General features: G+C 43.2%; 1 protein-coding gene across 1 annotated transcript; it reads left to right on the top strand.

Moving 5' to 3' along the window:
* Window positions 1-228: 228 nt before the first annotated feature.
* Window positions 229-13,762, top strand: LOC142216754 (uncharacterized). Its single transcript, XM_075284787.1, has 8 exons — window positions 229-316; window positions 1,516-1,625; window positions 1,670-1,837; window positions 3,854-3,866; window positions 6,590-6,940; window positions 9,949-10,072; window positions 10,398-10,471; window positions 12,482-13,762. The coding sequence occupies exons 1-8, from the start codon at window positions 229-231 to the stop codon at window positions 12,994-12,996; spliced, it is 1,443 nt and encodes a 480-aa protein (XP_075140888.1). The 3' UTR covers window positions 12,997-13,762.
* Window positions 13,763-13,999: the final 237 nt, after the last annotated feature.

Here is a 13,999-nt window from a genome sequence, read left to right as displayed (position 1 = left end):
TCATATCTCTTATCTCTTAGGGTGCGTTCACACGATGTAACGTGGAGCGTGATCTGGCACGTGCCGGTAGATTACGCGCTCAAAATGCTCCCATTCATTTCAATGGGAGTTAGGAGCGTATACGCCGTGTTATTTTGCGCCTGTGATTTTGCGGCCGCAGAGGCTGTGGACAGGCACAAGGAGAAGAATCTAAAGCTTCATGATCTCCAAATGTCTCTGCGAGTCTAGATGAAACCTTCCATTCTCATGAGAGATTCCATTGACTCTGATCCACCTGCGTATAAGAAAGGCTTCCAGATTGTGACTATTTTGTGTGGTACAACATTGAATTTTGTTTCTATGGATCTTTACATAAAGCCAAGTGCCATACATTTGTCTAGTGGATGTGTTTGGTTTTGCAGCTCAGTCTCATTGAATGGGACTAAGCTGCAAAGTGTCCATGGCTTGTGAACTGAAAATACAACATGTCAATTTTACCTGAAGAAATGTGACCATTTTCCCTATAGATTCAATAAGAGAAGAAAAACAAAAAATATATATACACATATAAAATGCTATAAATAATGCAGTAGAAAAAAAGGTGAAGTGTTTCCTCTTCTACTTGGGACCTTAGCCTTAATGTTCTTTATTAGAGATGAGCGAACACTAAAATGTCCGAGGTTCGAAATCCGATTCGAACAGCCGCACACTGTTCGACTGTTCGAACGGATTTCGAACCCCATTATAGTCTATGGGGGGAAATGCTCATTTCAGGGGTAGGCAAAATTTGATAAAATTATACTTACCAAGTCCACGAGTGACGGTCGGGCTGAATTCCTCTTGAAGTCTTCTCCCTGTGCAGCGCCCCCGCGGTGTCTTCTGGCTGGAATTCAGTCTGCCTAGGCATCGGGGCCTAGGCAGAGCCGACTGCGCATGCGCGGTCAGCTCTGCCCGGCCCGATGCCTAAGCATAGCCGACTGCGCATGCGAGGGCATGCCCGCGGCATGCGCCATGCGCAGTCAGCTCTGCCTAGGCCGGTTGCCTAGGCAGAGTGAATTCCAGCCGGAAGACGCCGCGGGGACGCTGCACGGAGAAGACTTCTAAAGGTAAGAGAAGAATCAGCGTTGATTGTATAGCATTCTGCCAATCAACCTTAAACTTCGAACAGCTAGTAGTGTTCGATCGAGTACAAGTATTTCGAATACCGTAGTATTCGATCGAACACCTACTCGATCGAACACTACTCGCTCATCTCTATTCTTTATATTTCTCATGCAAAGGCCATAGATAACAGTATGCTGTTATATAACCTACAAGTTTTGGTAACTACCCCATTATTGTATTACCCTAACGCAGGAGTCACCAACCTTTGACACACAGATGGTTCTGGGAGGAAACAAGTAGAGGTAACTCTAGCAAGGGTTAACTCCACTGAGGACGACCAGACAAGGAACCTGTGAGCAGATCCATCATGGAAGGAGCAAACCAATTAATAAATCATTGACCCCTGACCTAACATGTTTCTCTTCAAATAAGGTATGGGCCACCAGCTAGTTTCCAGTGGTCCAGTTTCAGTGGAGTTAACCCTTTATTGGAATTACTTCTACTTGCTTCCTCCCATCCCAGTCTGTATACAGTTTCAGCAGGTAAGTGATTTATTTATGGTACGACTATTCTGTCTTGTATAAAGTATGGAGGGACAGTTCGCAGTCCTGTGCAAGGAAAGAAGGTGTCCTGTTATTTTTATTATGGTACAAAGGTGATCTGTAGACATATCATAAGATGCAAGGAGTACAAGGAAATAGAAGAAATATATTCTAATAATTGTTCTGTAAATCCCCAGGAGAACGATGAATGGGTAATATAGTGCGGTGTCATTTATCTTTATGAGTCCTATATAGTTATATATATTATGTGATGGTTTTCCTGGTCAGAGTTCTATCTTGGCACGACTTTCACTAACACGTTATGGCTAGCAATGACATACATATTACTATCAATGTGATCAGAGTCTCAGCAATGGAGAGATAAGAAGGAGGAAGATAGTCTGGAATCACTTACACTGGTACCAACGCTGCTACATATGGCCATTATATAATGTATTATCCCATAACTACAGCCATCACTCCAGTGTCCTTCTGGCAATGTCGCTTGGTCTTAAAGTGTTTCTAAGCCTTTGGCAAGCATTTCATGAATGAGCAGTCCAGTCTGTGCCCATGAGAGTAAAACTATTTCTGCCATTATATTACTTGCCATACAAAATATATTCCTGGAAATCCCTTTAATGCGATCTAAAAGCCAACTTTCTATTGTAAAAAAAATCAATACATTTAGGTCATTTCCAGAATTTTTCAGGCTTTTAACACTAGAAGTCCCAGACATTTCGAGCTCCCATTTGAAGCAATGGTAGAAATATTAAATGACCCCTCTCTGGGACTTCTAGTGTTAAAGGGATTCTACCACTAAAAAACTATTTTTTCTAGGTAACACGTCGGAATAGCCTTTAGAAAGGCTATTCGTCTCCTACCTTTGGAAGTGCTCTCCGCCGCACTGTTTGTTCGAAATAACGGTTTGTACCGGTATGCTAATTAGTTCTCTCGCAGCGATGGGGGCGTCCCCCAGCACAGGAGATGCGATGGGGGCGTCCCTATTGCTGCTCGAAAACCGACTGCAGCACCGCCTCTATTTTCTTCTATATCCTCCCCTTCCTTCTTCAGCTTGATGTCGGACGCCTCGCAGTACATTCTGTTCGGCGAAGATTTCGAGGAACGTAGTGCGCATGCGCGAAATTACGGTGTCGGCACTATGGCCGCAGGCATGTGCAGTACGTTCGGCAAAGTTCGCCGACAGAGCGTTCTGCACAGGCGTCCGACATCAAGCTGAAGAAGGAAGGGGAGGATACAGAAGAACATAGAGGCGGCGCTGCAGTCGGTTTTCAAGCAGCAATGGGGACGCCCCCATCGCATCTCCTGCACTGGGGGACATCCCCATCGCTGCGAGAGAACTAATTAGTATACCTGTACAAACCGGTATTTTGAACGAACGGCGCGGCGGAGAGCACTTCCAAAGGTAGGAGACGAATAGCCTTTCTAAAGGCTATTCCGACGTGTTACCTAGAAAAAATAGTTTTTTAATGGTAGAATCCCTTTAATGATCGGGATAAATATTGACAAATCTGGACAAACATAACAAATTCAGAACTGTTGTCAATAGGGTTCAGCAATCGGGATCAAAAACGATCGGATCCCGATCGGCGATCGAGCAAATTTCACGATCGCGATTGGGGTCGGCTGGAAAATGATCGGAAATTGGATTTTGAAATCTCAAGATCGGCTAAAAGTGACTTTTCCCATAGAGAAGCATTGACTAGGGTTGAGCAATCGGGACCAGAAACGATCGGATCCCGATCGGTGATCAAGCAAATTTCACAATCGCGATCAGGATCGGGATTGGCTGGAAAATGATCGGAAATTGGATTTTAAAATCGATCCTTAAATTTCAAGCTCAACCCTAGTTGTCAGCTACATCTATGTGTGCATTTGTGTGCACCATGCAATGTGTCAGTATGTCATTGGATGTCAGTCAAGTCACTATACTAAGTATGTATAGTAGAACGGTGAATGTTACTTCCTGTCAATTGGTAACAGTGTATTTCAGGAGGGGGCCCACTTTAAGAGGCTGATCTTTCATGTAGTCTTTAGAGATGGGCAAATCAGTTCTTACTCTAATAGGTGGGGGTGAAAAAAAATCATTCATACTCTAGAGTGCCTATGTCCACCATCAGGGTGTAAGGAATGGCTATTTTCACTGCCTTTATCTATATATGGCTGACCTTGTCTACAATGTCCTGATGAACTGATTTTCATATTAACAGGAGAAACGCGTTGGTAGGTGATAGACCTGTTGAAACACTACTCAGTTGTTTTATGAAGCTGGGTAGATTTGGAACTGAAACAGCTATATTGTTTGGGACATATTGGATGTTCTAATAGGGATACTGAGCTGTTATATATAGCATGTTCACCAACTGAGACACTCAGAAGTATTATTGAGTCTCGGTAGTTGGTGAGTATCTGTGGCACTGAGACTTGTGATTTAGGATCAAGGCTTAACTAACACACCCTCGGACTACCTACCCAGAGCGTCAATTTGCGGGTAGCTTGTAGGGTGGTGTGGATATCTTGGAACAATATCTTACCTTGTACCTGGGATATCATCATTTTTAATGTATACTAATAAAAAAAATTGTTCTGCCATTTTTGTTTGTCGGTGAATATACCTAGTTTAATATAATGGTTCCTCAGTGAAAATTAAACTGAACCTGCAGTCACATTACTATATTTTGGTAAGTTCATAAGCCAGTGGAGGGCGCTCCTCATGCAAGGGGGGTTGACTTCTTAAAAGGGCCCTGTTTATGGAACAAGAGGATTTCAACTAAGCGCTAAGATGCCAAGGGCTGGAAAATATGGGTGCATGATAGCAATGATAAAAGGCTGCTCGCTGGAGATACATCAACTCTAGGTCAACGCAAAGATATTGTCTGGGTATACTGCTATTTATTCACTATAGCATGAAGATGAGAAGATAAGATTAGAGATGAGCGAACACTAAAATGTTCGGGGTTCAAAATCCGATTCAAACAGCCGCACACTGTTCGACTGTTCGAACGGGTTTTCGAACCCCATTATAGTCTATGGGGGGAAATGCTCGTTTCAGGGGTAGGCAACATTCGATCAAATTCTACTTACCAAGTCCACGAGTGAGGGTCGGGCTGGATCCTCCGTGCAGTCTTCTCCCTGTGCAGCGCTCCCACGTCCTCTTCCGGCCTTGAATTCACTCTGCTAGGCATCGGGCCTGGGCAGAGCCGACTGCGCATGCCTGCACTAAAAGCGGAAGAGGACGCGGGAGCGCTGGGCAGGGAGAAGACTTCTAAAGGTAAGAGAAGAACCAGCGTTGATTGGCTGACTGTATAGCATTCTGCTAATCAACGCTGGTTCTGCATCGAATCTTAACTTCGAACAGCTAGTAGTACTCGATCGAGTACGAGTATTTTGAATACCGTAGTATTCGATCGAACACCTACTCAATCGAGTACTACTCGCTCATCTCTAGATAAGATGTATAGAGTATAAGGAAATAGAAAGAAAATATTTCAGTAATTGCCATCTATATACCAGAGGAATCCAGCAGACAATGAACCCCAAGAGCAATGTGTTATCTCTTATCTATATGGGACAGGCATAGCTACATTATTATGTACAGAATGTATTTCTGGTCAAAGCTCAAGGTGGCAGTATTATAGCTAAAACTTACTAAAGATACTTGCTCATAGCAGTGTAATTGCCGGACCTCCAGCTTTCTCATACACTAGAGCATCTGTGCGTACTGTCAAAAGGATATACAGTATAGATTATGTCAACTGCGCATGCGCGGGCATTCACAATAAATCTATAGACTTGGTGTCGTAATGGTAGATCGGTAAGAAACACTGCACATCTGCGGACATACACGGATACCTATCCTGAAATATACAGTACATCATGTTTGTTAAGAGAAGCAATTATTTCCTATAGTTAAATATATCTATAAAGAAAATAATACATAAGTCATCAAAAGACATTAAAAATAGTTTATTTACTCTGGGCCCTATATATCCAGAGACCAAGACATCTCTACCATACAATGTATATATTAGCCACATTAAGGGAATAATACACTATATAAAAGGAGATGTCCTCTAATGACCACCACTGAGACCATATTGTGGTCTTCAAGAGATACAAGTATATTCCTAAGACAACCAGACCATACGTTGGGGGTCTATCCTAATGACAGGACGCATCTCCAACACATAGGATGACTAATATAAACTGGTCTGACCAGATATACAGATATACAGTATATGCATTCTCCACCACAGGCCACCACAGGCCATTTTGAGCTAGGTTAAATCTTAGATAAATTATATACCCATATGTGGATTACAATTGTCACAAAGGAAGTTTCATGGAACTCTTAGGGCCCCTTCACACGGAGTAAACGCGCCGCGCATTGTGGCGCGTTTACGGCGCGTGTACGCCGCGTTTTTTTACGTTGCGCGATTACGCTGCGTTAACGCCGCGTACAGTTTGGGACAAGGGTTGAGCCGATCTTGAGATTTCAGGATTGTTTTCAAAATCCGATTTTCGATCATTTTCCAGCCGATCCCAATCGTGATCGTGAAATTTGCTTGATTGGCGATCGGGATCCGATCTTTCCCGATCCCTCAACCCTCGTCAATGCTTCTAAGTCTGTTAGAAGAGATCCAGAATGTAGACAAATTGCTGATCAAAGTATTCCTAAACATAATGAAAAATAATAGACCCCCTCAAACAATAAATATGACCCTATATTACTGCCTGTTCTTAACTTCTATACTGAGACAGGGACCTATAAGGAAATATATATTCAGGTACAGTAAGAAACATTGACCCTAGTACTCAAATCCACCTAGACGTTCTACCTTAAGATAGAAAGGATTAAGCTGTGTATAGATAAGGTCTGAAGACTCTCTCCATTACAAGAGACTATAAAAGAAGGACTTTGGCTCCATATCTTGGTTTATTCTAAGTTCAGAGCATTGACGGCTCACACATACCACCAGCCATGAATGATGCAGAACGGAGGAGGAAGATCAGAGATTTTACCTTTGACAAATGTAAAAGAGGCAACCAGGGTTTTGACAGAATCCTCCTGCAGCTGTTCGGGTATGTCGGCCATGGAAAGTCGTCATTTATAAACAGCGCTATGTGTGTGTGGTCCAACAGTGAGTACGAAAATCTTGCAAAAGCAGCAAACACTGATGAGAGTCACACGACACAAAGGTTTACTTTCCGACTCACCGAGAAGATTGTCATGGTGGACAACAGGGGCTGCTCTTCATTGAACACCTACGAGACTGGAGAGATCTTCGCCCAACTTGGTAAGTGTACGAAATGTGACCAAACAAAACAACTGGTATTACAAAACCATCTCTATAGTCATGTTGTTTGGTGACTGTCTACAACAATGAGATAATAGTCATGTACTGTAAATGACTATCAATGTTTATGGTACCCCTATAGACAAACAGGGCACATATATATTCAGTGCATGGATAGGCATCTATATAGTCAACTACACATTAATAGAGATCAAGGAGTACATGAGCAGTAGACACTTCCACCACTCACCATGTGGGATTTGTACTGTAGAATGTAGTCCTGGAGAACCTCAAACCTGGGAGATTCTTCTTCAATCTGTGATGACATTTTATTGTCATTCAGAAGCTATTGAAATATTTTATTTAGTTTGGTCAGTGTGGTCAGAATATCCTGTGGGTAGGACATCAGTATGAAAAATACATTTGGGACAGATAATCCCTATGAAATCATAAACCAGGAAGCAATTGAAAAGACAAATATCACTAGGCCCATTTATTGTGCTAGAACAGCGGTTCTCAACCTGTGGGTCGCGAACGACCAAAACACAGGGGTCGCCTAAAGCATACCTCCCAACCGTCCCGGTTGGTGGGAGGTATGTCCCAGTTTCAACTGATTGGCGCCCAGAGGACGCCGATGAGTTGAACACACAAGCGATTAAAGCAGGAGCTGTCACAGCCAGCTCCTGCTTTAATGCTGCGCTGCGACTTCTGCATGTGTAGCCGTGATGTGATGACGCCACATCGCGCCTACAACTATATGAGTGAGCGAGACTGCGGAGAGAGCGGCGTGGGAGCGTTGGAAGGTAAGTCTAAGTGGGTTTGTTTTAAACATTAAGGTACAACATAATGAAGGGGCCCATGAATCTGGGGCAGATGGGGGGGGGCGGCATGACACTGGGGGCTGAGATGGAGGGACATAAAACTGTGGGCAGATGAAGGGAGGACGGCATGACACTGGGGGCAGAGATGGAGGGACATAAAACTGTGGGCAGATGAAGGGGGGACGGCATGACACTGGGGGCAGAGATGGAGGGACATGAAACTCTGGGCAGAGATGGGGGAACCTGAAACTGGGGAACAAATGGGGGACATGAAACTGGGGGAACAGATGGGGGGACATGAAACTGTGGGCAGATGAAGGGGGGGATGGCATGACACTGGGGGCAGAGATGGGGGGACATAAAACTGGGGAAGGAATGGGGGACATGAAACTGGGTGCAGAGATGGAGGGGGGACATGAAACTGTGGGCAGATGAAGGGGGTATGGTATGACACTGGAGGCAGAGATGGGGGACATGAAACTGGGCAAGAGATGGAGGGGGGGACACAAAACTGGGGGCAGATGAAGGGGTTATATGAAACTGGGGGAGAGATGGCGGGGGGACATATAATGTACGGGTGACTGTAGGAGGATTATACGGTGTGGGAGCACATGAAAAATATATGAGAATGGGCGGACTCAACATAAAAGTGGGCGGAGCATGTCTTGTCTCTCCTTCTGCTCTTCAAAAGTTGGAAGATATGCCTAAAGCCATCAGAAAATACATATTTCCGATGGCTTTAGCCGCTGAGAAGCCACGCTACTGTCTGCATCAGCGCTATTCAGCTGGAACACACACCATTATGGACGCGCATTGCAAACTGAATGGGGTCACCGCAACATAAGGAACTGTATTGCGGGGTCACGACATTAGAAAGGTTGAGAACCACTGTGTTAGAAACTGGACCACAGCTCAGTAGACAGGAGCTACCCATGGGCAGAGATAACTTCAACCTAGTTGAAAGCACCCCGATTGTCCTGAAAAGTCATGTAAGTTGGCAAGTAAAGAGTAAAAAGAATAAAACATAGCCTACTCCACTGACTACCCACCCCCTGCACAGTTTGCTGGTTCTCTGAACCTGTCCTCTGCAAAACAGCCATCAAAATGGGTGTTAGCCAACCTCCATTTTACTGGATTTCATATGAAATCCAAAAATGTTGGACTTGTTAGAACTCAAATCTTTGAGAAATTTGCAACAATTTTTTGCAAATCAATTTATTCATCCTTACTGCTGTTTTATTCTGTTGGGCCGGTCTATCATTAGAAATCCCATCCGTATTACAAGTAAGACCCCAGGTGAGGCCTCCAAGCTTATTTCATCCTTCCCTGAACTACATTTAGACCTGTGAGGTGGAATCCAGGACTACGAAATATTGTTTGCCATTCTGAGTTCCAATACGCCAGACCTAATAGGCAATAATTATTTATCTTGGAGATTTACGTTTTTGGATTTATTGTCAATCTTAAAATAGAGATGTGTCAGACCAAATACTTGGCAAATTTCGTCACCATTTGTGGTCAGAAATGGAAAAAGATGAAGATGTGTGAAATTGTTATTACTAGAGATGAGCGAGTAGTATTCGATTGAGTAGGTATTCGATCGAATATTACGGTATTCGAAATACTCGTACTCGATCGAGTACCACTCACTATTCGAATGGAAAAGTTCGATGCAGAACCAGCGTTGATTGGCCGAATGCTATACAGTCGGCCAAACAACGCTGGTTCTTCTCCTACCTTTAGAAGTCTTCTCCGTGCAGCTTCCCCGCGGCGTCTTCCGGCTCTGAATTCACTCTGCCAGGCATCGGGCCTGGGCAGAGCCGACTGCGCACGCCCGCACTACATTTTCTTGTAGTGCGGGCATGCGCAGTCGGCTCTGCCCAGACCCGATGCCTGGCAGAGTGAATTCAGAGCCGGAAGATGACGCGGGGACGCTGCACGGAGAAGACTTCTCGGAGGATCCAGCCCGACCCTCACTCATGGACTTGGTAAGTGTAATTTGATGGTATGTTGCCTACCCCTGAAACGAGCATTTTCCCCCCCATAGACTATAATAGGATTCGATATTCGATTCAAGTAGTCGAATATTGAGGGGCTACTCGAAACGAATATCGAACCTTGAACGTTTTACTGTTCGCTCATCTCTAGTTATTACGTCATTGTTTGACGCCCAATCTTATGTTTCAGCAAACCTGTTGCCTGTGGACAAGCCGGTCGGGTGGAGTAAAGGTTTTAAGTTGGTAGACAGGATTGTGGAAGCAGAACCTTACGTGAAAGCCTCGGATTTCATTATCCCTATATTTGTGTACAGGTAAGAGATGAACATTTCTGGACAATGTAAAATTTTCATAATATCATTCCCTTAAGGGTGTCCCCAAGTGGACTTCCCAAACAAAGATGTGAATGGGCCTTAGCCTAACTGTTTCCATGATTGAGGCTGCTTGAGTGTAAAGGCTAGAAATGACCCACCATTCATGTGCAGAATTGATGTATCTAGTAGAGGTGCATTTAGACCCACTAAGATACCAATGCACAACTGTAGCCTTTGTACCCTCTATTGTTACAACAAGACTATATACCTGTATTTATTTGGCAAACATTGGGATCAATTTATTGTTTTTTTTTCTTTTATTTAGTGTGACCAATCTGCCACCTCCAGGTCTCAAAGAGGAGCTTAAAGCTATATTTAATACTGCCACGGAGCTAACAAGTAAGTCCCAGTAGAGAAACAGGTAGTACTACTATAAGTACTGTAAATCTTCATCTATATAAATTAAAAATTGAATATTTTTGAAAATATAAATTAATATAATAATTAGAAATTTTGCATAGATCTATAGCTTTTTTCTAGCCATTTTACTGGATAGGTCATCAGTATGAAAAATTTATTTTGGGCCAGAATACCCCATTAACTTTTAATTCAAACAATTGATTGATTTTGTTTATGGGAACACCTCTTTCAGTCATCCAGATTTTTCTAATGAATTTTGTTGGAGCATTGGTGACTGAGAACTTCATTACGGTTCAAGGATTTACAGGTAGTCATCACAAAGTGCAGTCCCTATGCCTCAATATGGATTTTCCTTCTATATCAAATTCTCATACTATATAGTCTGCAGGAGCTACAAGGGTGTTGCAGTCACTCCAAAGAGGTAAGCAGCAACACCCTTGATGTTCCAAAGATCTGATTTGCATATTAGAAAAATCGTCAATATCTTGGCCGTGGGAAAATGCTGTTTTATTCAGGGGACCTTAATCTATCTATGTGCAGGGCTGGGGTGATAAAGTGTATTTTAGAGTCCCTAACCTATCTATCTGCATGACTGGGTCAATATGTTGTATTCTAGTGACACTAACATATCTATCTATAGGGTTGGGGTGATATACTATGTTTTGGTGAACCTAATCTATCTATTTGCATGGATGGGACAATATGTTTCTGGTGACCCTAACCTATCTATCTGCAGGGATTGGGTGATATGCTGAGCTTTGGTGAGGCTAGCCTATCTAAGTAGGGTTCTGGTGACGTTATCCTATCTGTTTGTAGGCCCAGGAGTGACATGCTGAATATGGGTGATGCTAACCCATGTATCTGCAGGGCTGGGATGATATGCTGGTTCTGGTGACCCTAACCTATCTATCTGCAGGACTGAGGTGATATGCTGGGTTCTGGTGACCCTAATCTATCTGCTGGGCTGAAGTGGTATGCTAGGTTTGGTGAGACTAACCTATCTATCTGCAGCACTGGCGTGATATGTTGGGTTCTGTTGACACTAACCTATATATCTGTAAGCCCAGAGGTGATATTCAGATTTCCTAAGGTTTAGCAACAATTGTGAAATCACAGTAAAAATGGTAGCTTTACTTTGAAGACTATATTATTCAGGACAAGGTCAACACAGTAGTGAACATTACAGTGGATTTAACTAGAGATAGAACATCTGTGGATCTAACTAGAGATAGAACATTTGTGGATCTAACTAGAGATAGAACATCTGTGGATCTAACTAGAGATAGAGCATCTGTAGATCTAACTAGGGTTCGGGGGATACTGTCACTCCTTAGGGAGAGACCACCAGATAGGTGTGTGGAGACTTGTTAAGCCTTTAGCACTCCACTTTGCAAGGAACTATAGGAAGAATATGCAAATCTGCCTTCCATGATGTAATTAGGAAGACAGTTGCTGCCTCAGTGTTGCAAACCAATAGAGGGCGCTCACTGGAATGTGCAAGCCTGTCTTAAGACAGGATTCCAGTGAAATAACCCAATAATGGCTGCTCCCTTTAGCCTTATGCCCGACCTTCCAAGAGGCCTTTGTTTAGCAATGACGCTGGGATTATTACCAGGTATAGTTTCTCAATCGAGGACAGCTGTTTCGATCTGGTTGGATCTCTTCAGCCCGATGTAGAGAGGACTATAACCTGGTAGAGGTGAGAGGCTTAGACAGGGTTCGGGGGATATTGTCACTCCTTAGGGAGAGACCACCATATAGGTGTGTGGAGACTTGTTAAGCCTTTAGCACTCCACTTTGCAAGGAACTATGGGAAGAATATGCAAATCTGTCTTCCATGATGATTTACATCATAGATAGACAGATAGAACATCTGAACATTATCAAAATGGCAGATTTATGAATTTTCACAGATTCTTTTATCTATAAAACCCATCATGAATGATGACCCAACAATGCAAAGTTTTCATCATGTTTCTTTCCTTTCAGAGGTCGTTCCCATTGTTGTCCTCACTCACAAGAATGATAAGAACTACACAGAAGTCAGCAATATGTTCAGGGACATTGGAGTGGAAAGGATGATAAACCTTGAAAATTACACACAAGAAAATAGAAAGAGAAAGAAGGAAACTGATGAACAGATCATCCAGTTTCTATACGAAGTCATCAGTGACGCTCAGTTCCATGCTGACCATCCCCGGAATGCAGATCAGGAGATGATTGATCGGAAGAAGTTTGTAGTGAAGTATATTCATGACAGGGAGCTGATGGTTCAGGCAGAATCTCTAAGACGACAGACAGATTTGAAGAGAATTGAGATAGAGAAAGCCTCTAGAAAGATCCAGGAAGAGGAAGAATATAAACAACAAATGAATAGACAATTCTATGAAGAAAGAATGGAGAGACTGCGGAATGAATTTGAGAGACAGCTGTTAGAGGATGAGTTCGAATATGCAGTGAAACATGGCATCCAGATAAACAGGAACAAATACCAAGAAAAATAAAGTCCACAGGAGCCTTATCTCATTGACCTATCTGTATGGTGAATATGTCGATGCAAACATAAGGCAATGATTACAAAAGATGCAATAGATAGATAGATAGATAGATAGATAGATAGATAGATAGATAGATAGATAAAGAGCAGCAGGAATCAACCATAATCTTGTACCCACACAAACATTTAACTGTTATTGATTCGCAAAATATTAAAAACTAGCAAATTTAGCACAAATTAACAAAAAACAACAACAACAACTTTTTTGTACAATAATCCTCAGGGTTCGTGGGACTGGTCATTTGGCTATTAGTTCTGGTGGGCACCAGACCCCATAGGGTGGATGCCAGGGATTGTCTTTTCTTATCCCCTTCTTTTACTTTAATGATCTCAAAAACAAAAGGGAATATAGACACCGAGCAGACCGTAGTGTAGTATTTTTTAAGAACGTTTAGAGCGTTAAACAGAGGAATGACGCTCACCTTGTAGGGTTGTGAGCCCAAGTCACAACTCTGAAATCGCAGTACAAGGAGACTGAAGGGTTAATCTTCGGGTTGAGGCAGCATGTTCCTAACACCACATGGGTGTTTAACCCTCTCTCCCAGCGGTGAAGAAACTATTACACCTGAAGAAGGGCGTGGTATACGCCCGAAACGCGTTGTGTGTGAGTTTGATGCCAATAAATCTGTATTTGCCAATAAGAAGAGCGCAGTTCCTTTTTTGCCGGATTCATCCGGATTGGTCCTCTGTATTTACTTTAATGATAGTTGTGTTAATAATGGTGTCTCCCAGCCTCATTTCCTCCTTGCTAGGGGGCGTGTCTTGGGGTTGGTACATTGCGCTCCCTTATATAGCTACGAGACGGCAGCCATAGCCTCTTTGGCTTCCATCACCTCCACAGCTTTCCATCCACCCACCCTTAGGCCGGGTTCACACGATGTCTTTTGGCACGTAATGTGGCACGTAGACGCCGCGGGAGCTTTTGCGGGCCGTATACACTCCCATTGTTT

The sequence above is a fragment of the Leptodactylus fuscus genome, chromosome 8 (genome assembly GCF_031893055.1).
Source record: "Leptodactylus fuscus isolate aLepFus1 chromosome 8, aLepFus1.hap2, whole genome shotgun sequence".
In the NCBI taxonomy this organism is placed as follows: domain Eukaryota; kingdom Metazoa; phylum Chordata; class Amphibia; order Anura; family Leptodactylidae; genus Leptodactylus; species Leptodactylus fuscus.
The sequence above is the reverse complement of the archived record's forward strand: the minus strand, read 5'-3'. Positions and strand labels throughout refer to the sequence as shown.